The 22,810-nt window shown below is 34.7% G+C and overlaps 1 protein-coding gene across 1 annotated transcript in view; it reads left to right on the top strand.

Moving 5' to 3' along the window:
- LOC150100803 (dehydrogenase/reductase SDR family member 12-like) overlaps positions 1-22,810 on the top strand; it is a 149,900-nt gene that overhangs the window by 94,486 nt on the left and 32,604 nt on the right. The window contains exons 6-7 of the mRNA XM_090401265.1: positions 5,720-5,781; positions 12,547-12,745. Coding sequence (XP_090257391.1) covers positions 5,720-5,781; positions 12,547-12,745 — 261 coding nt within the window. The remainder of the gene's footprint in view (positions 1-5,719; positions 5,782-12,546; positions 12,746-22,810) is intronic.

The raw sequence follows: 22,810 nt of genomic DNA, 5'->3' as shown, positions 1-22,810 counted from the left end.
TCCGCATAAAGCAAAGAGCTGACATTAACATCTCCAATTTTGTTATCAGGTTTAATACCACTTTCCTTCATAATGTAATCCATATAGATAATGAATAAAAGAGGGGATAATGTACATCCTTATCTCACACCAGATTTAACATTAAACCATCTTCCTGTACTTCCTTCAATTCTAACTGCTGACTTACAACTCAAATAAAGACTAAGTATTGCATGATATAATGCCCTATTGACACCATATAACTGCAGCGTATTGAATAGCTTCTCTCTTGGCACCTTGTCATATGCCTTTTCCAAATCGAGAAAACTTAAATACAGATCTTTGTTATATTCCCGTGCTTTCTCAACTATTTGTCGTAAAGTGAAGATCTGATCCTGACAGCCTCTATTTGGCCTGAATCCAGCTTATTCTTCACCAAGCATTTCTTCCACAATTCTTCTCAACCGTTTCTCAAGTATACTTGCATAGATCTTGCCAGGAACACTCAGTAGGGAAATACCTCTGTAATTCTCACATTCAGTTTTATTTCCCTTTTTATATATGGGTACTATGAGAGCTCTACTCCGATCATCGGGAATTTGTCCCTCTGTCCAGGCTTTCTGAACTATGCAGTGCAGCCATTGTAAGACTTTTATACCACCATACTTCAGCATTCCTGTGTCTTTTATTCGCTTTAAAACTTTCTTACATGTTATTCTTTTTAATATGAAATTCAATTTTATCCTGCTCAAACTAAATAGTGGTCACTTCCAATTTCAAATCCTCTGTACACTCTGGTGTCCTGCACCAGGGAGAAAACATCACTATCAACAATAACATAGTCAATGAGACTTTTCTTATTCCTAGCCTCTTCTCTCCATGTGAATTTGTGCACATTTTTATGTTGGAAAATGGTGTTAGTAATAACCAGTCCATGTCCTGAGCAGAAATCCAACAGATATTTGCCATTATTATTAGCTTTGCTCTTTTTTCCAAATTTTCCCAAAATATTTTTGTATGTCTGACAATCATTTCCTACTCTGCTATTTAGATCCCCAACAAGGACCAACTTTTCCTTTTTCATTGTGTCAGTAGCTTTCTCTAGAGCCTCAAAAAATTTCTTCACTTCTACCTTAGTGGAGCCTTCTGTGTGACCATAGGCACAAATAAGTCTCATTGTCAAATTCCCCATTCTCATATTTGCCCACATTACTCTACTTGAGACTGACTGCCATTCAAGATTAGCCTCGTATTTTGTGTTGAATACTATGGCTACTCCTTCTTTTCCTTGATTATTATATAGTGATTATTCCTGTGATTAAATATTAAAACATTAATTATATATATTCAGCCATATAAAAAAGTGATAAACATGAAAGATGTTTTTAGACATACCTTAGGAAAAATCTTCGTTTTCTTGACTTGTTGATTTTAAAATTTTTGGGACATAATTTTATTAGAAAATTATGGGGGAAAGCATGGGAATTTTTTTTTTTTACCAGAACAGAATAAAATAAAGATATTATGCTTGTGAGTTTATTCCTCTTGTAATTTATTATCCTTTTAATAGTTCAAGTTATTAGTTTATATCTACCAATGAAATTATGTCTCATTATCATTTTATCATTTATATATATATATATATATGGCTGAATACATATGATTTATATTTTATATTTAGTCACAGAAATAACCAGTTTTTTTTTTTTTTTTTTTTTTTTTTTTTTTTTTTTTTTTTTTTTTAATCAGGGGTTCCCCTTAAGAATATATGCAAATTTGCTATATTGTATTGATTTAAATGACATTAATTTAAGCTGTTGTAACTTTTTGAAATATAAATGTTAAATTCTGAATTTTTATTTTTAGAATTTCATTCTCTTTTATTTATTTATTTATTTTGTCTCCTGTTATTTTTTTCATTTTGTAACTTTTTTTTGTGCTTTATATATATAGTTCTTGCTAATTCTGTTATGTGTCTTCAGTGTACAGTTCCTGCCATTTCCTTTGTTCTGTTTCTTATGATTTTCTTTTATTATATTTCCAGTGAGTTTCCTTTGTTTTGCTGTGATTTGTTTGGTTCTATTTCCTATGAGTGAGTTTTCTTTGTGTTTTGTTCATCAGGATGTGATTTCCCACAGTTTTCCTTTGTATTCTATAGTCAATGTACAGTTTACTGGCATTTCCTTTGTCACATGATTGGGATGTCTCAATTTGTTATGAAGGTTTTCAACTTTCACTGTTGTGATAGTGAGCTTAAAATTGCATTGGTTGTATGGGATTTAGGCTAGGATTTTCTGTAATTTGTTATAGTGGTGTTCATTATTGTGCATGTCTACTGTATCACCTTGTTTTTGTTTATAATTAAAAATACAAGAGACTTTACATTTTTGTAAGCAGTCCACATAATGTGATGTATAGATACACTATGTACCAGCAAATTCCAAATTTAAGATTTTCTAAGAGATCGACTTATTAAACACTAAATGGGAGTCAATTGAAATAAAGAATCTGCATTAATTAAATTTCCTGAAAAAAATGAAATTCAGTTCATTAGCACACCAAAAAATACAGGATCTCTTCTATTTGCATTAAAGGGGAAAGGGAAACCGATGTGTGTGGATGATTATTTACATTACTTTTCATATGAAGATTCTCTGTTTATTGACTGAAGAACCATTTCTCAAGTTGAAACAGTTTTATTTTTTTCACTGTATTAGGCCTATTGGCTTGTTCTCGCCTCACACTATCTCTTTAAGCATCTTCCTCTGTTTCTTTTTTTTTCTTCTTATATATATATATATATCAGTGGCGTTGCATGCCCATTTCAGTTGGGTGTGCTGTTGTGTGGGTTATGCAACCTGCACTACAATTTGGCTGTATGGGATTAATCAATTAGTTGATTTTTAATAAAATATGCTGGTCAATTTTTTATATATTGTGCTAAAAACTGTATTAATTCCAAATACTTTTTTTCCCAAGAATTAAGGATCATTAAAATTGATGTAAAATGAAAATAATGTAGAAAATTTTCCAGGGCGGGGGGGAAGCTTGAAAACAAATAATTACATCAATAAACATCTTTCAGTATTTTTTGATGTAATTATTTATCGATGTAAACTATAAATACATTATTTTTATTTTACATCGATTTTAATGATCCTTAATTCTTGGGAAAAAAAGTATTCGGAATTAATACATTTTTTAGCACAATTTCATATATAAAAAAAATTGACCAGCATATTAAAAGTTTTATTAAAAATCAACTAATTGATTAATCCCAAAATCCTAAATTAAATTATTTCGGTTTAAAAGCAAAAAAATCATGAAACTAACAAATAAAATAATATTAAATTACATACACTTACCTTTTAAAAATTTTTCTGTTTAAATTTGTTTCACTATAAATTTACAATTCACATTTCACTCAGTGACTCACTAGACACAGAGGCAAACGAACTGGTCGCTGTTCACAATAGCAACCAGTTCATTTTTTTCACAAATTAGAAAAAGATGATCCAAAAACAGGAACACTTGTTTTATTGCTGCAGTAAAACACGTGTTATGGCTACCCTGCCTTGGCCGAAATAGGCCAACCCATAATAAAATTTTAAGACAGACAAAGTGTCCCATGGTCAAAGGTGTAAGGTTACATATCTCAATAACTTTTACAATTTGTGGAATTTTTTAATCAATCCTGGGGGTGTGTCCCATTTGCACCCCCCCCTGCAGATGCCCATGACTGTGTGATTGCATTTTTATCGATGTATGAAAGTTTTGAGAGTGCATTGCACATCAGCACTCATCTTAATTGGTCCAATGCAATTAATTGCTGGAGAACTTTGAATACTCCTGTGTAGAGTGGAGGAACAATCTGTTTGTTTTAGGATTTATTAGAAAACAACAATGAAGGAGAATGCTATATTTCAAAGATGAAAATATGTTCACATATTTTCATCTTTGAAATACTCAAAGATGAAAATATGTGAACCATCATTTATAAGACATGTAAGAATAGGAAATGAAAGGAAAGAATAAATATGAGTAGAAATACTTTCATTAATGGTAAACGAATTATTAATAATTAACATTTGTGATATATGTGTCCTATAAGTTGCTGGGTAGAGCGAATAGCACGAGCCTATAAAGTCTAGACATGAATAAGTAAATTTATGATGGCATAATTAAAAAAAAAAAATTACGAGGAGACAGAATATGGCAGGAATAAATATGGTTTGATGGAGCAGCAAATCATCTCGTAAAATTTGTTGCAATGTTATGTGTGTTTCTCTGGTTTGTGTATATTTCGCTCCATTTTCCAAGAATTTTATTTTGTTTACTGAGACTCAGTGTACATAACGTCGGAATTATCCACACTTTCAGGAATCCTACATTCATTAGTGTTCTCTTCTCTTTTCTTTTCTTTTTTTTTTAGTATCAGCGGTTCTTCTGTCTTATCAATCTCATATATGCTGGTATTTTGTTGTAGATCAACAACATCTTATAATACACAGAATATTCATTTTTATTCAGAATAGATATTTTTTAACTGTCTGTTGTTACTGAAGACTAAAATAAAAATATCTCTATACCGTTAAAAAACTTTGCAACCTCAACAGATGCTATACTGCATAACCAAGAAAAAAATAACTTTTTTCTCCTAACATCCACTTTCAAATTTTCAGTTCCAGAAAATGTGTGTAACAGCTATTTTTAATACAGCCATTGGATACTGAAAGAGCTCAACTCATGACAAGTGACAACGTTCAGTTGGATTGGTAGACACAATAACCAATCACAGCCACTAGCTCACATTTTGAGCTCACCCAACCTCGCTTTCTCAATGGTTTAAAAATATTAGAATGCTAAGAATTTTACCTGCTGTGCCCTCTTTACATCTTCTCAAAGGGCTCAAAGGTGTATGCATTTTGAAAGCACACCCGGGCTATTAACGCAAATGTGACCCAATGTTTGCGCGTCAAAAAGTGCCCTCTTCATGAAGCACTAATGCTTCATTAACCTTGTGATTATGCTAGAAGAAACTAATCAGACTAGGGATCGTGGAATTTTAGTGATTGAAGGTCAAAGTTCAAGAGTCATGAGTTGATTTAGAGGATAATTACTGTAATGGAAAAACAAGGCCTTAAAATGACTTCACCTGGACTGTTGTGCCCAGATCTAGTCTCCTGGTTTCCAAGATGATGTAGATACAGTGGAGAAAGTGCAGAGGAGAGTGTTACTGATGACATTGGGATTGTGAAATATAGATTTTGAGAACAGATGAGAATTTATGGACTGCAGACACTAACAAACAGAAGAGAGGAGTGGTTGATATGATATATAGGGTTATACAGGATACCAATTCTGAAAGGGGTTATACAGGATACCAATAGAAGAACTTTTTTATTTTATGGAAGGTGAGGAAGGGATGAGAGAGCATTCATGGAATTTGAGAACGAATTAGTCAAAAAAGGACTGAAAACAAGCTTTTTTTTTTTTTTCTCTAATATAGTGGTTTTTGATTGGAATGCTTGCCTTTGGAGGTGGTGAGTGCAGTTTAGCACAAATGAATTCAAGAAAAAAGGTAAGATAGTTGGGGTGATTTGTGTCCTGCAATGACTCCCTGACTCTCTGGATGCATTTAATAATCTTACTAACTTGATTGATATTGATAAATTTTCTTAATTGATAATAGGTACTGAAATGATGGTTTCTTAAGTATTTAATTGTCAACTCTTTACAGGCATCCATATTCTTACATCCCTCTTGATTCCCATTTTGAATAAAAGCATGGAACCCCGTGTGGTAAATAGCTTTTCTTTTATCATGTGAAATTTATTAATAGTCTATTTTGCCTTTTTTTTTTTAAATTTAGATTAAACATTTAAAAATGTGTTGCTGCATCCAATCTTACAACTAGAAACTTACTATTATCAATAGATTCTTGAAGTCATATTCTATATACAAGTCGCCCAGTCAGTTATATGTGAAAGTCATATTCTATATACAGGTAGCCCAGTTATGAAAATACTTCATATTAAACTTTGTTTCTTATACAGGGTGATCAAAATTAAAGTATTCCTGTTGAAAACCTTGTGGAGCATGATCAAGTGATTCAAATGCTGCAAAACTTTGCAGGAGGATGTTGTGTGTCATGCAGAAGGGATACATGAGAAAAAAAAAAGTAGTTCCAGAATTCACCACCAGGAGCATTGTAAACACCAAATTCATGTAATTTGCATATCACTCAATTCAGCAGGTGCCAGAAGTGTTTAAAAATATGGACACAGGATTTTCCCCTTCATTCTGGTTGTTAATCCAGTGAAGAGATGACTGATGATTGTCACCATCTTGTAGTCCCTAATATTCACTCTATATTTATAGTCTGAAATAATGTGGATTCTACAGTCAATTTTCCTGAGATTTCTGGGACGAAAAAGAAAGCTGCGTTGTTGGGAGATAAAAACCCACTTGTCCATGCAGAGATCAACTAACTAGGGAAGCAGTTGAAGAAAGGTGTAGAAAAAGTGACCAGAATCGAACGTTGGTCATTCTTTGGATGGTCTAGAGTTGTGTGGTGGAAAAAAGCCACTTCTACAGGCTCTGATAAAAATTAGTATTGTTTTTATAAAAAATTCCTTAGCCCTCTTACAACTATTGGTTACAACAATTTTTCTTGGGTTGGAAGTGCTAATCATGTTAATGCCATGCAAAAAAATTTCATACAATAAGAATATTCTTAAGGAACTAACATTAAAAAGATACATATATATATATATATATATGTGTAGAAAGTATTTTACCTTGGGTATAATAAATGTTAAGAATACCAAGCAATTTTTAAACCTGGTTTTACTCCATTTCCCAAGTAAGCAAACAGACAAATAAGTCAAGTTTGCGCCTGCAAGTGATGCAAGTCTAGCTGATCCTACAGGTAGTGCAAGACCAAGGCAACTCGTGGTAAAGGTGGCATGAGCTCTGATCACTAATCTTTATATTTACCCTTAATGCCAAAACACATCTCCAAGAAGGAGATGCATGATGTTTTGTATTAAAGGCAAGAGGCCACTACCCAGACCGGTTTCGACCTTTATTGAGGTCTCATCAGTAGCCTAGCTCCCACTGATGAGACCTCAATAAAGGTTTGTAAACACCAAATGTGTGGAATTTGCATATCACGCAACTTGGCAGGTGCCATGAATAATAGTATTGGTTCCTGCAGTGAACATGCTGTCTCAAGACACATGGATGTGCCTTGCACATCTGTCTGAAAAATCCTTCATTTCTACCCATTGAAGATAACACTGACATAGGAGTTGTTCCCACAGGATTTTGAAAGGCGACTGACATTTGCTTTAACATTCCTTGCTCGAACGGAGTTAGATGCTTCATGGCTGTGGATGATTTTGTGGGGGAGATGAGGCTCGCTTTCACCTGAATGGACCTGTGAATACCCACAATTGCTGGGTATGGGTTAAGCAAAACCTGCATGCATCCAACAAATTCCTTTTCATTCACCCAAAGTTACTGTTTGGCACAGGTTTACATCTTCGTTTGTCATTGGACCATTCTTCTTTGAGGATGTTTACCAGTCAGGTCCTGTGACCTGCTCAATTACTGCCCAGAGGTATTGCAATATGATAAACAAGTTTGTTGTGTCACAGCTACAGTAGTGCTTGTATATGAATTCAGTCATTTTCATGCAGGATGGGGGCCCCTCCACACATCGTTCAATCCATACAGGAGATTCTTTGAGAATATTCATGGAAGCCAGAGTGATCAGCCATGTGTTTCCCACTGCATGGCAGCCTCATTCACCCTGTCTGGCTTGGGATGTCTCAAAGACAGATTTTATCAGGGTCATCATGAGAACCTGCCAGTGTTGAAAGACAGCATAACACAGCATGTGCACAACATCAGTTCCTACCAGCTGTGTTCTGCCATTGAACACACTGTGCAAAGAATACAGTTTTGTAGCATACCAGGAATGGCAGCACATAACAGTACTGACAATGAATGCATAATGGCAGTGAATAAAAATGTTATTTAAGCTTGTGTTGTTTTTCTTTTTCTATTTACACAGAAAAATTACTACATCTATATTTGGTACATCATATAGTGCCTGTGGTGGTGAATTTTGAAACTACTTTTTTTTTTCCTCTCAGATATTGCTTCTGCTTGACGTGTGGTGTTGAAAGAGTTAATCAGGGATACTTTAATTTTGATCACCTTGTACTTGATTAAAGATTGAAACAGGAATATCATTTCTTGTCAAATACAGTTTACCTTATAGTTAGAGTTAATTATATTGTTTAGTAGTGAGAGAAAGACTTTTGTTGTTTTATGCCATTTAAGTGTTTTGGGTTTTGAAAATATACATTAATTTTGAAACTAATTAAAAATTGTGTTCTATATGTTTGTTTCATATGATATTATGCTGTGCTTTTTTATGTGATGTTATATTTTCATGTCAGTTATGTGTGTTATGTTAAAAATCCTGTCAGCTCTGCCAATTATGTTAATATCTCTCTGTAAAGAGACTGTTTTTACACCAAGAGTTAAGTAAATATACATTTCAATCTGATTGGTGCAATGACTAATTTCGTTTATTTTTAGAATCCAACAACTGATTGACTCAAAACCAAATAAAAATGGTTATATATTTAATGAAACCACAAACTATTTACATGGCTAATATAATTAATAATGGGTGCTTAAGGATCAAAGCTGTATAACCGAGAGGAGACCTCCACATAACCTTTAAAGGAATCCAGAGAACTGACTAAGGACTTCTGACCTAATGTCCAATCCTCGCCACCTTGTGGTGCACCCTGTTAGGTAACTACCTGGATACTGAACGATTGAGGATGGGTTGGCAATTTGGGATTTAGCTGACCAAATTGTATTCTTATTGACTTAAATCAAAATATAAAATGATGGTACAACATGACAGCATTTCATGCTGGCTGGCTAAACAAGGCCCCCGTTGTTTTTGCCAGGGAACCAGAGCAAACAGCGAAAAGTCAGCAACTGGAACAAATCCTGAAACATACCCCAACTCAACATCACCAGAGTTCAAGATCAGTACTATCAACTCGGTACTAAGATCGGTGCTATCAACGAAGTCTGAATGGCAAAGAAATGGAGCTAGCTCAGGAATTGGATGAGTACCGGATTGACCTAATAGGGGTGACTGAAACAAACATACAAAAAAAAAAAAAAAAAAAGACAAAATCTGGTGAGATTTTTCTGAGCAATAAATACAAAATGTTATATTCAGGTAATGACAATCAGGAAAAAGAAGGTGTATCTATAGTATCAAACACAAAATACGAGGCGAATCTCCTTGAATGGCAGGCAATATCAAGTAGAGTGATGTAGGCAGATATTAGAATGGGGAACTGGACAATGAGACTTATTTGTGCTTTTGGTTCTACAGAAGGTTCTACCAAGAAAAAAAAAAAAAAAAAATGGATGAATTTTTTTTTAGGCATTAGAGCTGGCATAATGAAAAAGGTGGTCCTTGGAAATCTAAGCAGCAGAGTAGGAAATGATTACCAGACATATTTTGGGAAAATTTGAAGAAAAGCACAAAGCTAATAATAATTGTAAATGCCTGCTGGATTTCTGTTCAGGACATAGATTAGGTATTATTAACATCATATACCACCATAAAAATGTGCACAAATTCACATGGAGAGAAGATGCAAGAAATAAGAAAAGGCTTAGTGATTATGTTATGGTTGATAATGATGCTTTAGGTTTCAGGACATAAGAGTATACAGAGGATTTGAAATTGGAAGTGATCATTATTTAGTTTTGAGCAGTATAAAATTGAATTTTATATTCTTATTAAATTTTATATAAAATTTTCTTTATATAATATAATATTTTATATAATTATAAATTTTATATTGAAAAGAAGTGTGTGTGAGAGGGAGAGAAAGTTAAAATGAATCGAATTTGAACAGCTTTCAAAGGTGAATTGTAGACACAAATACACAAACATCATTGAAGAAAAAAATGAAAGAGTTTGAAAACAAGAACCAAACCTTGGAGATTCATTGGCAAACTGAAAGAAAACATTGATTGATTCATTCAGAGAAGTTTTCTGTAAGGATAGAAAAATCAGAACGCCAATGGTGAACTCGGGAAGTTAAAGACATAGTCAAGGAAAAGAAGAAAGCATATTGAAAGTTCTTGCAAGTAAGTCAGCTTGTGCTTTTAAATAATACAGAGAAAAATGTAAGAAAGCAAAGCACTGTGTAAAATTAGCTAAACAAAATTCATGGGAAGACTTTGGTAAGAGCATAGAAAATAAGTATCGGGTAGGTGACAAAATATTCTGGAGACTATTGAAAATTGAAAAAGTTTAGAAATGGAGGAAAAAGTGCTGTGAAGGAATCAGAGATGATAAATGTGTCATGAAAACTGTAAACAAGGATATTCTAGATGTCTTGAGTAATTACTTTGAAAGACCACTAAATGAAACAAGCAATATCAGCATGGTGGTAGGAAACTTCCAACAGGAATTCAAATCCATAATTGAAATAGAAAAAGTAATTAAAGGCAGCTGGAGTAGATGAAATTCAACCAGAAATGCTCCAATATGGGATATAAAAGTTATACAGTAGCTGTATTGCATAATTCAGCCTCCATAGCTAAGTCTATACTGACTTAGCTATGGAGGCCCTCCTTCACTAGGAGGGCTCAACCAGTCCTTAGGGATGATGAGAACCCCCATCCGAATAAATAAATAAAATTGCATAATTCAGAAGGTTGAATTACAGATGATTGTAGCAGAGCTCTCATAATATCCATGTATAAAAAAGGAAATAAAACTGAATGTTAGAATTACAGAGGTATTTCCCTACTGAGTGTCCCTGGTAAGATTTACAAGTATACTTGAGAAATGGCTAAGAAAAATTGTGCAAGGGAAACTTAGTGAAAAACAAACTGGATTCTGATCAAATAGAGGTTGTCAAATAGTTAAGAAATCTTTGGAATATAAAACAAAGATTTGTATTTAAGTTTTGTTGATCAGGAAAAACCATATGACCAGAGAAGGCAGGTGCCAAGAGAAAAGCTCTCCAAAACACTACAGTTATATGGTGTAAATGGGACTTTATATCAAGCAATATGTAGTTTCTATTTAAGCTGTAAGTCATTTAGAATCGAAGGAGGTACAGGTGTCTAACAATATGGATTGGTATAAAATCAGATGTGCAACAAGGGCAGGCACCTTATCTCCACTCTTAATCATTATCTATATGGATTACATGAAGGAAGTGGTGTTAAATCTGATATCAAAATTGGTGATGTTAATCTTAGCTCTTTACTTTATGCAGATGGTACACCTCTGAATAAATCCAGTACAAGTCTGAAAGATTCCCTGACTAAATCGAATAACTGCTGTAATAAATTTAGTATGAAAATCAGTAATAAAAAGACAAAAACGATGAAAATAGGCAGCAACATCGAAAACTTTTACATCTTGAATGGCAAACCTATAGAGCAAGTAAAACATTTCAGCTATTTAGACAAAATATTTTGTGAAGATGATAAATAATGAAATAGAAAACAGAATTAGTAATGCAAGTATGGTAGGAAGTCAGCTGAATAAATTTATATGGAATTAAAAAAGAAATTAGTCAAAACACTAAATTAGCTGTGTACAAGACAGTGTTCAAACCAATTTTAACTTATGGATCTGAGAGCTGGGTTAGAAATAAAACACTTGAATAGAGACTGAGATGTCTAATATGAGAGTTCTGAGAAAGATTAGTGGAGTGAACAGATTGGCAGTATATCACATTACAAATGAGGATATTTGTTAAGAACTTGCCATTGTTAGGAATGTATTAGTAGATGTAACATCAGATTGCATGGTCACTTAAACAGAATGGCAGAGGAAAGATTAGCAAAAGAAGTTTTCTTTGCCAGGTTGGCAGTCAAAAGACCGAGATGTAGATGGATTAATACAGTAAAAAGTGCCTTTAAAGACAGAAATATAAGATCTGATAATGTTGGAATCTATTTAAAATTTTAAATATTTTAAAATTCTATTTTACACAAAGTATTATGGTAATTTGAAGAAACTTGAATAAATCCAGTATCTGCTGAACAAATCAGAATTCACATTCTCTTTTTCTGTTTTGATAATATGCTCTGAATATTGAACACATTTGTTCTAATTACAATTATGAAATTGTAATGTTGTAATTACATTTAATTATGAAAAACTCAGGGACTGCATTAAAGATAGACAATACTCTCTCTCTCTCTCTCTCATGTTAGAATTATATAACTTCTTTGAACCACTTTTAGAAACCCATTATCTGTTGCTGCTTTGATCAGGACTTCTAATGTATGATATATTTTAAGCTTTTAGTTATAGGTTATATGAAACATGGGATCAAATCTTAAATCTGGAATGAATAATACCTATCAAGATTGCCATAGTTGTAGTCATTTGCAAAATCTCATTATCTTAACATTTGTTTTAAAAAAAGTGCAAAAAATTTCAAATTATTTTTATTATTATTTTTTTTTTTATTCTTCATTATAAAGATTACAGTTTCATCAGGAGGAATGCTAATTCAGCGACTTAATATAAATGACCTACAGTTTGAAAGAATGACACCATATGAGGGCTTGGTAGCATATGCACAGACAAAACGACAACAGGTGATTATGACCGAGAGATATGCTGAACTTTATCCTGGAATTCATTTCTCTTGCATGCATCCTGGTTGGGCAGATACACCAGGTAAGTGAATGTAATTTGAAAGCAGTTATAACATAACTGTTTTGATGTTTTGAAAGCTGGCAACAGTAGTGCTGCCTACATAAAATAAAACAGTTCTAAAACAGCAACATATTATTGTTGCTGTTTTAGGTTTTAGTATGAAACTATTAATGATAATAGTTTTCTTATTACAGTAATAGTTTTGCTACTTCTGAAATGTTATTTTTTATAAATATATTTATGTTAAGATATTTCAATATTTCAACATCATTTTGTTTACAGAAAATATTATTGTTAGTTTAAGTAACTGAAAATGGAATAAAAGATGTATAAATATCATTATGTTGATAAAATATTTGTTAAAATGATATTTTATTGTAAAACGAATATAGCAGCATCGCTTGTAGTTTCACTATTAGTAGGTTGACTAGCAAGGCTATTAAGCCTAACTGCATCTCCCAGCGCTGTTTTACAGGAATGCACCTGTAAAAAAAAAAACCTACGTTCGGAACTATATATTAGCAACTACTGTCACCTTCGAAGTAGTCCCCTTGTGCATTTATACACTGGTTTAGACAGTGTTCCCATTTTTGGAAACAGGTCTGGAACTCTTTTTCTAGAATACTCTTGAGTTCCTTTATCACATAATGCTGGATATTCTCAATGTCAGAAAATCTTTGTCCTTTTAGCACAGTCTTTAGTTTTGAAAACAGCCAGAAACACAGGGAGCTGAGTCGGGTGAATAAGCAGGATGACCTAATTCGGTAATCGATTTTTTGGCCAGAACCTCTCTCATGATGAGTGCACTATGGCTTGGCACATTGTTGATGGTTTCCACTTGTCAGGCCACAATTCAGGTCTTTTTCTCCATTCATTTGCAGTTCATCAGCCATTAATCACAGTCTTAATCATCTGTCAGACCGTACCAAATCTCGCACTCTGTTGACATTTGCGTCCATCGTATTTGTTTTTGGCTGTCCACTTCTTGGGTATGCGTTCACGTCTTCTTTTCCAGCTTTGAATCTCTTATGCCACTCAAAGATATTTGTCTTTTTCATAACATCCATACCATATGCCACTTTCAACAGCTCCAACATTTCAGTACCAGTTTTGCCGATTTTCTTACAAAATTTAATGTTAACACGCTGCTCCAAATTTCGATCACACAATTTTTATGCCAAAGTTTACCCCCCCCCCCAGATAGCCAACTAACAAATAGCTCTATCTGCTTGAGGTTTATGCATGCATTAGTTAAAAGATGTACAAACACGATTACTTACATGACTCCAACCAAATCACCACACGGGCAACACTACGCAGCCGTTCCAGGAATTAAATTGTCACACCTCGTACATCTTTAGTTTGTATTGAATTGAACATTATTGTGAATTAATCTTATTGAATGGTTACTGATCTGTAATGTACTGTATGTTGCATAAAGTTTGTTTATTTGTTTTTGTAAAGCGTGATAAGAATAGTCATTTATCTATAAATAAAGATTTTAAACAGATATCAGTTAAAAAATTCAACTGTAAGTCTTATCTTCTTAATGTACTAGGTTTTTCACAAGTAAGCAACTTAGCTTATATCAACGTAGTTATAATAGGGAGGTTACATAGTCTGCTACATCTGTCATTTGCAATATGTTCTCTTTTATGCTGGTTTGCCTATTTTGCAAATTTTCCATAAGGAAACCATGCTAACTATGTTTTGTTTTTATGAAGGTTTTTTTGCTTCCTGAATTGGACTTATACCTACTGTAGATCATTCCCTCCAGAGGGCAATATTACTAAAGGTAAATTAAACTTGCCATCTTACCCTGACACATCAGATGTGTTGAATATTTTATCAGTGGAAGAAATGGACACCTGGCCATGCATACTTCCCAAAAAAACTGATAACTATAAACCTGACAAAGGTAAGCCCTCAATCTTCCAAAAACCAGACAAGTCTATAAAGCGAAAACAATAGGAAAATTTTTACAATGGAGCTGTCGTGGGTTTTTCCACAATGATAATATCAAGATTTTGCTGCAGAAATACAAACCTTTCTGTTTACAGAAAACATGCTTAAGATTCAATAAGGATCCTGCCTTAAGGAATTCACTGTTGTACTCAAGGACAGAACTGGAGGGGGGGGGGGGGTCCTGCTCATGTTCTTACAGTATGAACAACTTATTTATCACTGAGTGCTGAGTTAAATGAAATTGATATTGATAACCTTATTTTGCAACTACCTGAACTCATGGGTGACTTCAATGGTCACAATACTCTGTGGGGGTAGTGCCAACACAAATATACAAGTTCATATCATTGAATGAATCCTTGACAATAATAATCTCTCCCTTTTCGAATAATAGACTTGATGCTTACTTCCATTATGCCTACCCACTCATTCTACAATCGACCTTACAATTTGCTTCCCTTTCATTCTTCTACTGTTCACATGGGATGTTGAAGAGAAAATATATGGAAGCGATCGTTTTTCTATTCTTTGCACAAAGTTTTCACAGGGACCATGTTCTCCTACAGGGATGCCCACATGGAAAATGGACCAGGCTGACTGAATGCTTTTTACCCATCTTGCAATATTTAATGCTGATACAACCAATCAGACACCTATCAGTGAAAATTTCTAAACGTTTCAACCCTCATTAAGAGTATCATCGGGAGTGCACACACACACATATATATACAAAGACCAGCTATATTACATTTCAAATGGTATGCTAAAGTGACAATGATTTGATCAACTGTTATTCTGCTGGCCAGTATCTTTGTCTTTATATATATATGTGTGTGTGTGTGTACTCCAGATAATGACCATGAAGGTCAAAATGTTGAGAAATTAAATTAATTATTCTTAACACGATTGTAGTCTCCATAATTTTACTAAAATGAATGCTGATCACCATATAACACTATTGGATCCAATTTACCTCATCAATTAATCAATTAACCAGTGCAAAAATTGTATAGGATAAAATCTGTAAAATGAAAGATATAGAGCACACCGTTTGTCTGCCTTAGACCATAAGATGTGTTGTTGTTGCTGATCCCAAAGCTATTGCATAAACTTTAGGAGAAAATTTTGCCAGAATCTGAGCAACAGCTTCATATCCTTCTGAATTTTTAATATTGGAAGAGCAGCAAGAGAAAAGAAAGCGGCTTGAACCATACAATCAGTTCTCTGTTAAGGAGGAACTAAAAAGAGCTCTTTTACTGTCTCATCCTAGCGCAGTAGGTCCTAATGACATCCATTATGAAATAAAACATCATCCATCATCTTCTATGGAACTCCTCTTAATATACAATAGACTACTGACAGAGGAAGAGTTTCTGAATTCTTGGCATATTCCTGAAGCAAGAACATCTGGTTTCCATTTTCTTTTGACATGGAAAAAGCTTATGACACAGCCTGGAAGTATGGCACATTAAAATATCTCTATGATCTAGGTCTCAGAAGATGCCTTCCTGTATTTATTAAAAACTTCGTCTGGGAGAGCTTTCCAAGTCAGAGTGGAATGTATGCTATCTCAGCCATATCATCAAGAATGGGGTGTGTTCGTAAGACTGTCTTAAGTGTGACACTTCTTGCTATCAAAGTTAACTCAGTCACTGAACAGTGCTTCCTCCCACTGTAGACAGCTCCATGTGTTGATGACTTCACAATTTACTATCACTTTTGTAACATGAGGATAACTGAGAGACAATTTCAATAAGCAGTCAGTTGCGTTCTTAGTAATGGGTTCAGGTTTTCAACAGAAAAACATGTCTGTGTACACTTCTGTCACAGAAGTGTACTTGAGAAACGGTTGAGAAAAATTGTGGAAGAACAAGCTGGATTCAGGCCAAATAGAGCTGTCAGGATCAGATCTTCACTTTACGACAAATAGTTGAGAAAGCATGGGAATATAACAAAGATCTGTATTTAAGTTTTGTCAATTTGGAAAAGGCATATGACAAGGTGCCAAGAGAGAATCTATTCAATACGCTACAGTTATATGGTGTGAATGGGGCATTATATCAAGCAATACTTAGTCTTTATTTGAGTTGTAAGTCAGCAGTTAGAATTGAAGGAAATACAGGACGATGGTTTAATGTTAAATCTGGTGTGAGACAAGGATGTACATGATCCCCTCTGCTATTCATTATCTATATGGATCACATTATGAAGGAAAGTGGTATTAAACATGATATCAAAATTGGAGATGTTAATGTCAGCTCTTTGCTTTATGCGGATGATTTTTTACTTCTAAATAAATCCGCTACAAGTCTGCAAGATTCTCTGAATAAATTGAATAGCTGTTGTAATAGATATGATATGAAGGTCAGAAATAAAAAGACAAAGACAATGAAAATAGGCAGAATCATTGAAAATGTCAACTGTGTTGTGAATGGAGAACCTGTGGAACAAGTAAAGCATCTGCAGAGTTTGGCGGATAGAAGAAGGAGAGGTGATATGATTGAGACTTTTAAACTGTTGAGAGGTGGTTACAGGGTTGACACTGGGGAGTTCTTTCACTTGGTTGAAGAGCGGGAAGGAGTGATGACAAGAGGCCATCCCTGGAAGTTACGAAAGGAAACTGTGAGCAAGAGGGTGAGGAGTGGTTTCTTTGCATGGAGGGTGGTTGAGCCGTGGAATGCATTGCCTGATAGAGTGGTGAGGGCAAGAACGGTCAATGAGTTTAAGGAGTGGTATGATAGACTTTGTGTTTCTTAGGGGGAACCTCCCCTCGATGAGTCTTGACAGACTTTATGTTCTTAGGAAGGACCTCCCATGATGAGTCTTTTGACTCCATGGAGGCCTGAATAATAATAATAATAATAATTTCAGCTACTTAGGCACGATTTTTACTGAAGATGGTAAATTAAATATAGAAATTGACAACGGAATCAGCAAAGCTCTGGTATGGTGGGAAGTCAATTGAATAAATTTATATGGAATAAGAGAGAAATTAGTCGGAACACTAAATTACCTGTATACAAGACAGTGTTCAAACCAGTTTTAACTTATGGATCTGAGAGCTGGGTCAGAAGTAAAACACTTGACCAAAGACTAGAGACCGCAGATTTGAGAGCCCTGAGAAAAGATTAGAGGCGTGAACAGATGGCATCAATGGCAATATCATATTAAAAATGAGGATATTAGGAAAGAACTTGACATTGTCAGCATCCAGGAATGCGTTAGCAGAGCTAATCTCAGGTGGTATGGTCATTTAAACAGAATGGGTGAAGAAAGATTAGCAAAACAAGTGTTCTCTGCCAGGTTGGCAGGAAAACGACCCAGAGGAAGACCAAGATATAGGTGGATTGATACGGTACAAAGTGCTTTAGACGATAGAAATATAAGATCTGATAATGTTGGAGTCTTGACAAGTAACAGACTGATTTGGAGGAAAATTGTAGATAGGAAGTTAGTAATGATGTAATTTTTTTCATGTAGCACTATCATATCCTGTACACCCCTTGAGGGTACATGGCAGGAATTTGATGATGATGATGATGCTATAGCTGCACCTTCTTTTTCCTGATTGTCATTGCCCAAATATAACATTTTGTATTTATTGCTCAGAAAAATCTCACTAGATTTTGTCTTTCTTGTTTCATTCACCCCTATTATGTCGATCTGGTACTTATTCAATTCCTCCGCTAGCTCCATTTCTTTGCCATTCAGGCTTCTTGATGCCAGTTGGTTTCTCTAAAGCCTCAAAAAATTCCTCCACTCCTTTAGTAGAACCTTCTGTGTGACCATAGGCACAAATAAGTCTCATTGTCCAGTAGTTGATAGTACCGATCTTAAACTCTGGTGATGTTGAGTTAGGATGTGTTTCAGGATTTGTTCCAGTAACTGACTTTTTCTGTTCACCCTTGTTCTTTCCTGGCAAAAACAATGGGGGTATTGTTTAACCGGGCGACGACTCAGCTGGCATGAAATTCTGTCATGTTGTACCATCATTTTATATTTTGGTTTCAGCCAATAAGAATACAATTTGGTTGGCTAAATTCCAAATTGCCAGCCCATCCTCATTCATTCAGTATCCAGGTAGTTACCTAGCAGGGTGCACCACGAGAAGTTGAAGAGATTGGACATTAAGTGTCAGAAGCTCTGCTCGGTTCTCCACATTCCTTTAAAGGCTATGTGGAGGTCTCTTCTCAGTTATGCAGCTTTGACCCTTAAGCACCCCCATAATAGTTTCATAGCTCCTTTATTTTTCATAATATTCTGAGATTTCTGCATTGTCAGTCACTTGCTCTTAAGCATACGTGTGTGTGTGTGTGTGTACACTGCTTGGAAAGAAGTCAATGGACACCATAGTGTGAGGAACAAACAGCCATGGCACCTACCTAAAGATGTAGGACCTCCTTTCACTGTGATGACTGCAGCAATCCTAAGATGAAGCGTATGATAGTGTTCAATGGGAATTTTGGACCACTCTTTCTGTAGGTATGTAATTAGCTCCTAGACTGTTGTGGGATGGATGTCCCTTGACATCTTATTTTCTAGTGCTGTTTCACTCCATTAAACTTTTATCATGGGTGTGAGAATAACTTAGTTACCTTTGGTGCCAACAAAATAGCCTTGCTGTTTTTTAGCAAAAAAAGAGCTCAGTTACCTTTAGCCTTTCCTGACACTCCAGTTTATCTCACAGATATTCAGTAGGGTTGAGATTAAGGCTCTATACTGTCAAGTCAAACATGGTGATGTACACAAACCATGCAGTTACAGCAGCATTTTTATGACACAGTGTATTGTCTTACTGAATGAGATAATGGTCAGTTCTGCAGAAATGCCAGAGGTAAATGGCCTCATATGTAACTAAGATCTTGAAGTATTAATGTTTCCCATATTTTGGGAAGTTTTATGCAACCATATATATTCAAATTAGGCTGATTTTTAAAAGCAGCAGCAGATTTTAAAAACAGTCTTCTCTTCTAAATTTACTGTGATGGAGCATGATGGTTTTTTTCCAGTTGATTTTGTGAGCTTTATCCAAAGCATAGTCTACAAGGCCATATTGACCATAGTCATAACTGCAAATGTATTTTTTATAGGTGGGGTACCCTTTGTAGAGGGTACCTCACCTAGTTAGGACATGTTTCAGTTTGTTTTGTGCTGCTTTTTTGTGTGTGTCTGTGTGTTACGTCTTAATTTGTACTCTCTGATGATGTCTCTGCAAATTAGATGAAATATCAGAGGCATTAAATACTATTTTTAATCATTTTCTAGTGCTGTTTCACTCCATTAAACTTTTATCATGGGTGTGAGAATAACTTAGTTACCTTTGGTGCCAACAAAATAACGTTGCTGTTTTTTTAGCAAAAAAAGAGCTCAGCTACCTTTAGCCTTTTTAAAACAGCCCAAAAGGCTGGCTTTCACTCATCCATCTACTATCTGCACAAACTTAGAATCCTTTTTACAGTTTTGAATAGCACACCAAAAACCTCCCTAAACATTTTTTTATACTGTCCAGAGGAGGTGAGTTTAACTAATCATTGATTTTTGTTTTACTTCGACTGCTCTCTTATAGATATGTTTTGGTCTTGTGTCTTTTCCATGGGTACTTTTATAGGCACTGATTCACCGAACTAGTACCCATCATTCCTCTGCTTTTCACTTAGTTTGTCAGAACACAAGCAGCAGCTGCTTAACATATTTTTACAGTCCATCTCTCACCCCCGAACTTACTTCTCCTTGTCCTCTATCATTCCATATACTTGTCTTTTCTAGAACAGTATTATAAATTAAAGATGGCAAGAAATTATATACTTGATTTAATCCTTTATTCGAGTGTAAGCAAACAAAGTTTGCGCCTGAAGTATTTTCAGGACTGGGGCAACTTGTAAATAAAGGCTAATGACTTCACATCACTTGTTAGTATCCCATAATGCAAAGTGCACATATCCTTGCGGACATTATACATGTCCGCAAGGATATGTGTAATGCTATGCATTATGGGAAGGGTCACTATCCAGACCGATTTCAAACTTTATTGAGGTCTTGTCAGTGGGAGCCAGGATAAAGGATTAAACCAAGTGGAAAAACTTAGAACAGTATTCCTCTTAAAGTCTTCTCTAACTCTCGCTTTTCAAGAATAATATCACTCGATTTTTTTACTAGAAAGATCTGAGGAATCATGTTTAATCTGGGTATCAAAATCCTTTGTTCCACTTTACATTTCTCCAGTTCTGAAGGTTTGTACTCCAGAGCTGAGAATTTATTTTGTGCCACCTTTTTATTCTAGTAGAAGGTGTTTTTTGAACAGTATCTGTGAGAAAGCAGCTGGAGAGAGTTTGTGAAGATTTGATCATCTATTAAGCAGATTATTCCTCTTTAAAATAACATCAAACATTCTTAGGTTTTTGATGATGATGCACTACTCTTAATATGAGAATAGTAATCTAAGTTGGATTGGATAGATTTGGGATATATAAAGTGTTATAAGAGAATTAGTGTTTAGAATGAAAGAGAACAGTAAATGTTTTGGAAGTTATGGATGTAATGCGATGTGTTTGTGTAGGAAAGACTACATGTGAACTCAACCAGAAGAGAATAGTATGCTCACTGAAATATTATCAACAGAGAGAGAGAGAGAGAGTTGAAGTAAGGTTTTTTTTTTTTTTTGAGGTTTTTTATTGCGCTTCGATAACAGTGAAATTATTATTAAGAGAGACCTCAAAGGAGGCCACATATCACCTATACCAGCTGTCATACCTTTTTTTTTTTTTTTTTAATTCATTCACACTACATACACTCACTGCCTCCTGATGCAATCATTCCAATCACGCACCACTCTATGAGAGAAAAATCTAGTTCTCTCTTTTCCCCTTCTTGACTTCATGCATTCTTAACTTCCATGGATGCCCTCTTGTTATCTCCTTACACTCCATAAAATGAAAAATCTCATCTACTGGTATCCTCTAATGACCCTATCAAAAAGTTTGTAAGTCTCATTCATATCACCCCTCTTTCTCCTGTTTGCAGTGTCTGTAATTCACAAATTCTCAATCTGTTAAAGATGATATCGAGTTTGTATTCCACAATCCCAGTATCATCTTTAACGCTCTTTTTTTTTTCCTACACTGTATTAGCATCATCAGGGAAACCAGATCATACCTGTTTACAGTAGTCCAAGTGTATCAAAGCATTGTAAAGAGGCAAAAGGACTTCCTTATCCATGCATATGCTGAAGTTCATTTCAGCATTACAGTTATCCTCCGACTTGTATTGAAATCATTTGTGGTTGTTGAACTACATCTTCCTGTCTAGTATAACTCCAAGCTCCTGAGCCTGATCAGTTTCTTATAGCATAATCTCACCAATATAATATGCTATCAGATATCTCGTTACACCAAGGTGCATAACTTTACATTTACTAACATTGAAATCAAAGTCATTCTCACCTGCCCACAATTTCACCTATTCAAATGAGTCTGCATATCAGCTGCATTCTTGATTATCCTTGCCTATCTTTGCATCATCAGCAAATAGTTGTATATCTCCTGTCAGATTCTTCCTAGTATCTTAATTAAAGATTGAATAACAATGGATGAAGGACTGATCACCTATACTACTAGTCACCTTAAATCCTGTCAAGTCAAGTCACATCTCCCATACACTACTTTTTGATGTGTCAGGTAGTTTGATGTGTAATATTCAATCCCATTTGCTCCAGTTTATGCAAAAGTTTTCCATGCTGTATCATGCAAGAAGTCTCAGCAAAGTCCCAAAGTTTCATAGTGTATCCCTTCTCCTTGTCTAATTCAGCAGTAACATCGTCATAAAATGTGAGCAAGTTGATGAAACATGACCTTCCCTTAGTAAACTCATCCTGTTCATTGCAAAATACATAGTGTCTGTCAACCCATTTCGGTATATGAGCTCTTACTAGCTTTTCTAAAATCCTCATCACCACTTTCAGTATCTCTCAGAGATCCTGACAGATACTGAAATTTATGATTATTTTCTCCTCAAGGAGATTATTTAAACAGATCACTGTTTAAGATATTGGTTATAAGATTGTGAATCTTCAGTCATATAAACCTCATAAGTTTGTTGAACGAATAAAAGGAATGAGATATATTG

Source organism: Typopeltis vanoorti, chromosome 12 (assembly GCF_054136105.1).
Source record: "Typopeltis vanoorti isolate ZY-2024b chromosome 12, IOZ_Tvanoo_1.0, whole genome shotgun sequence".
Lineage (NCBI taxonomy): Eukaryota > Metazoa > Arthropoda > Arachnida > Uropygi > Thelyphonidae > Typopeltis > Typopeltis vanoorti.
This window is presented reverse-complemented; position numbering and strand designations above follow the sequence as displayed.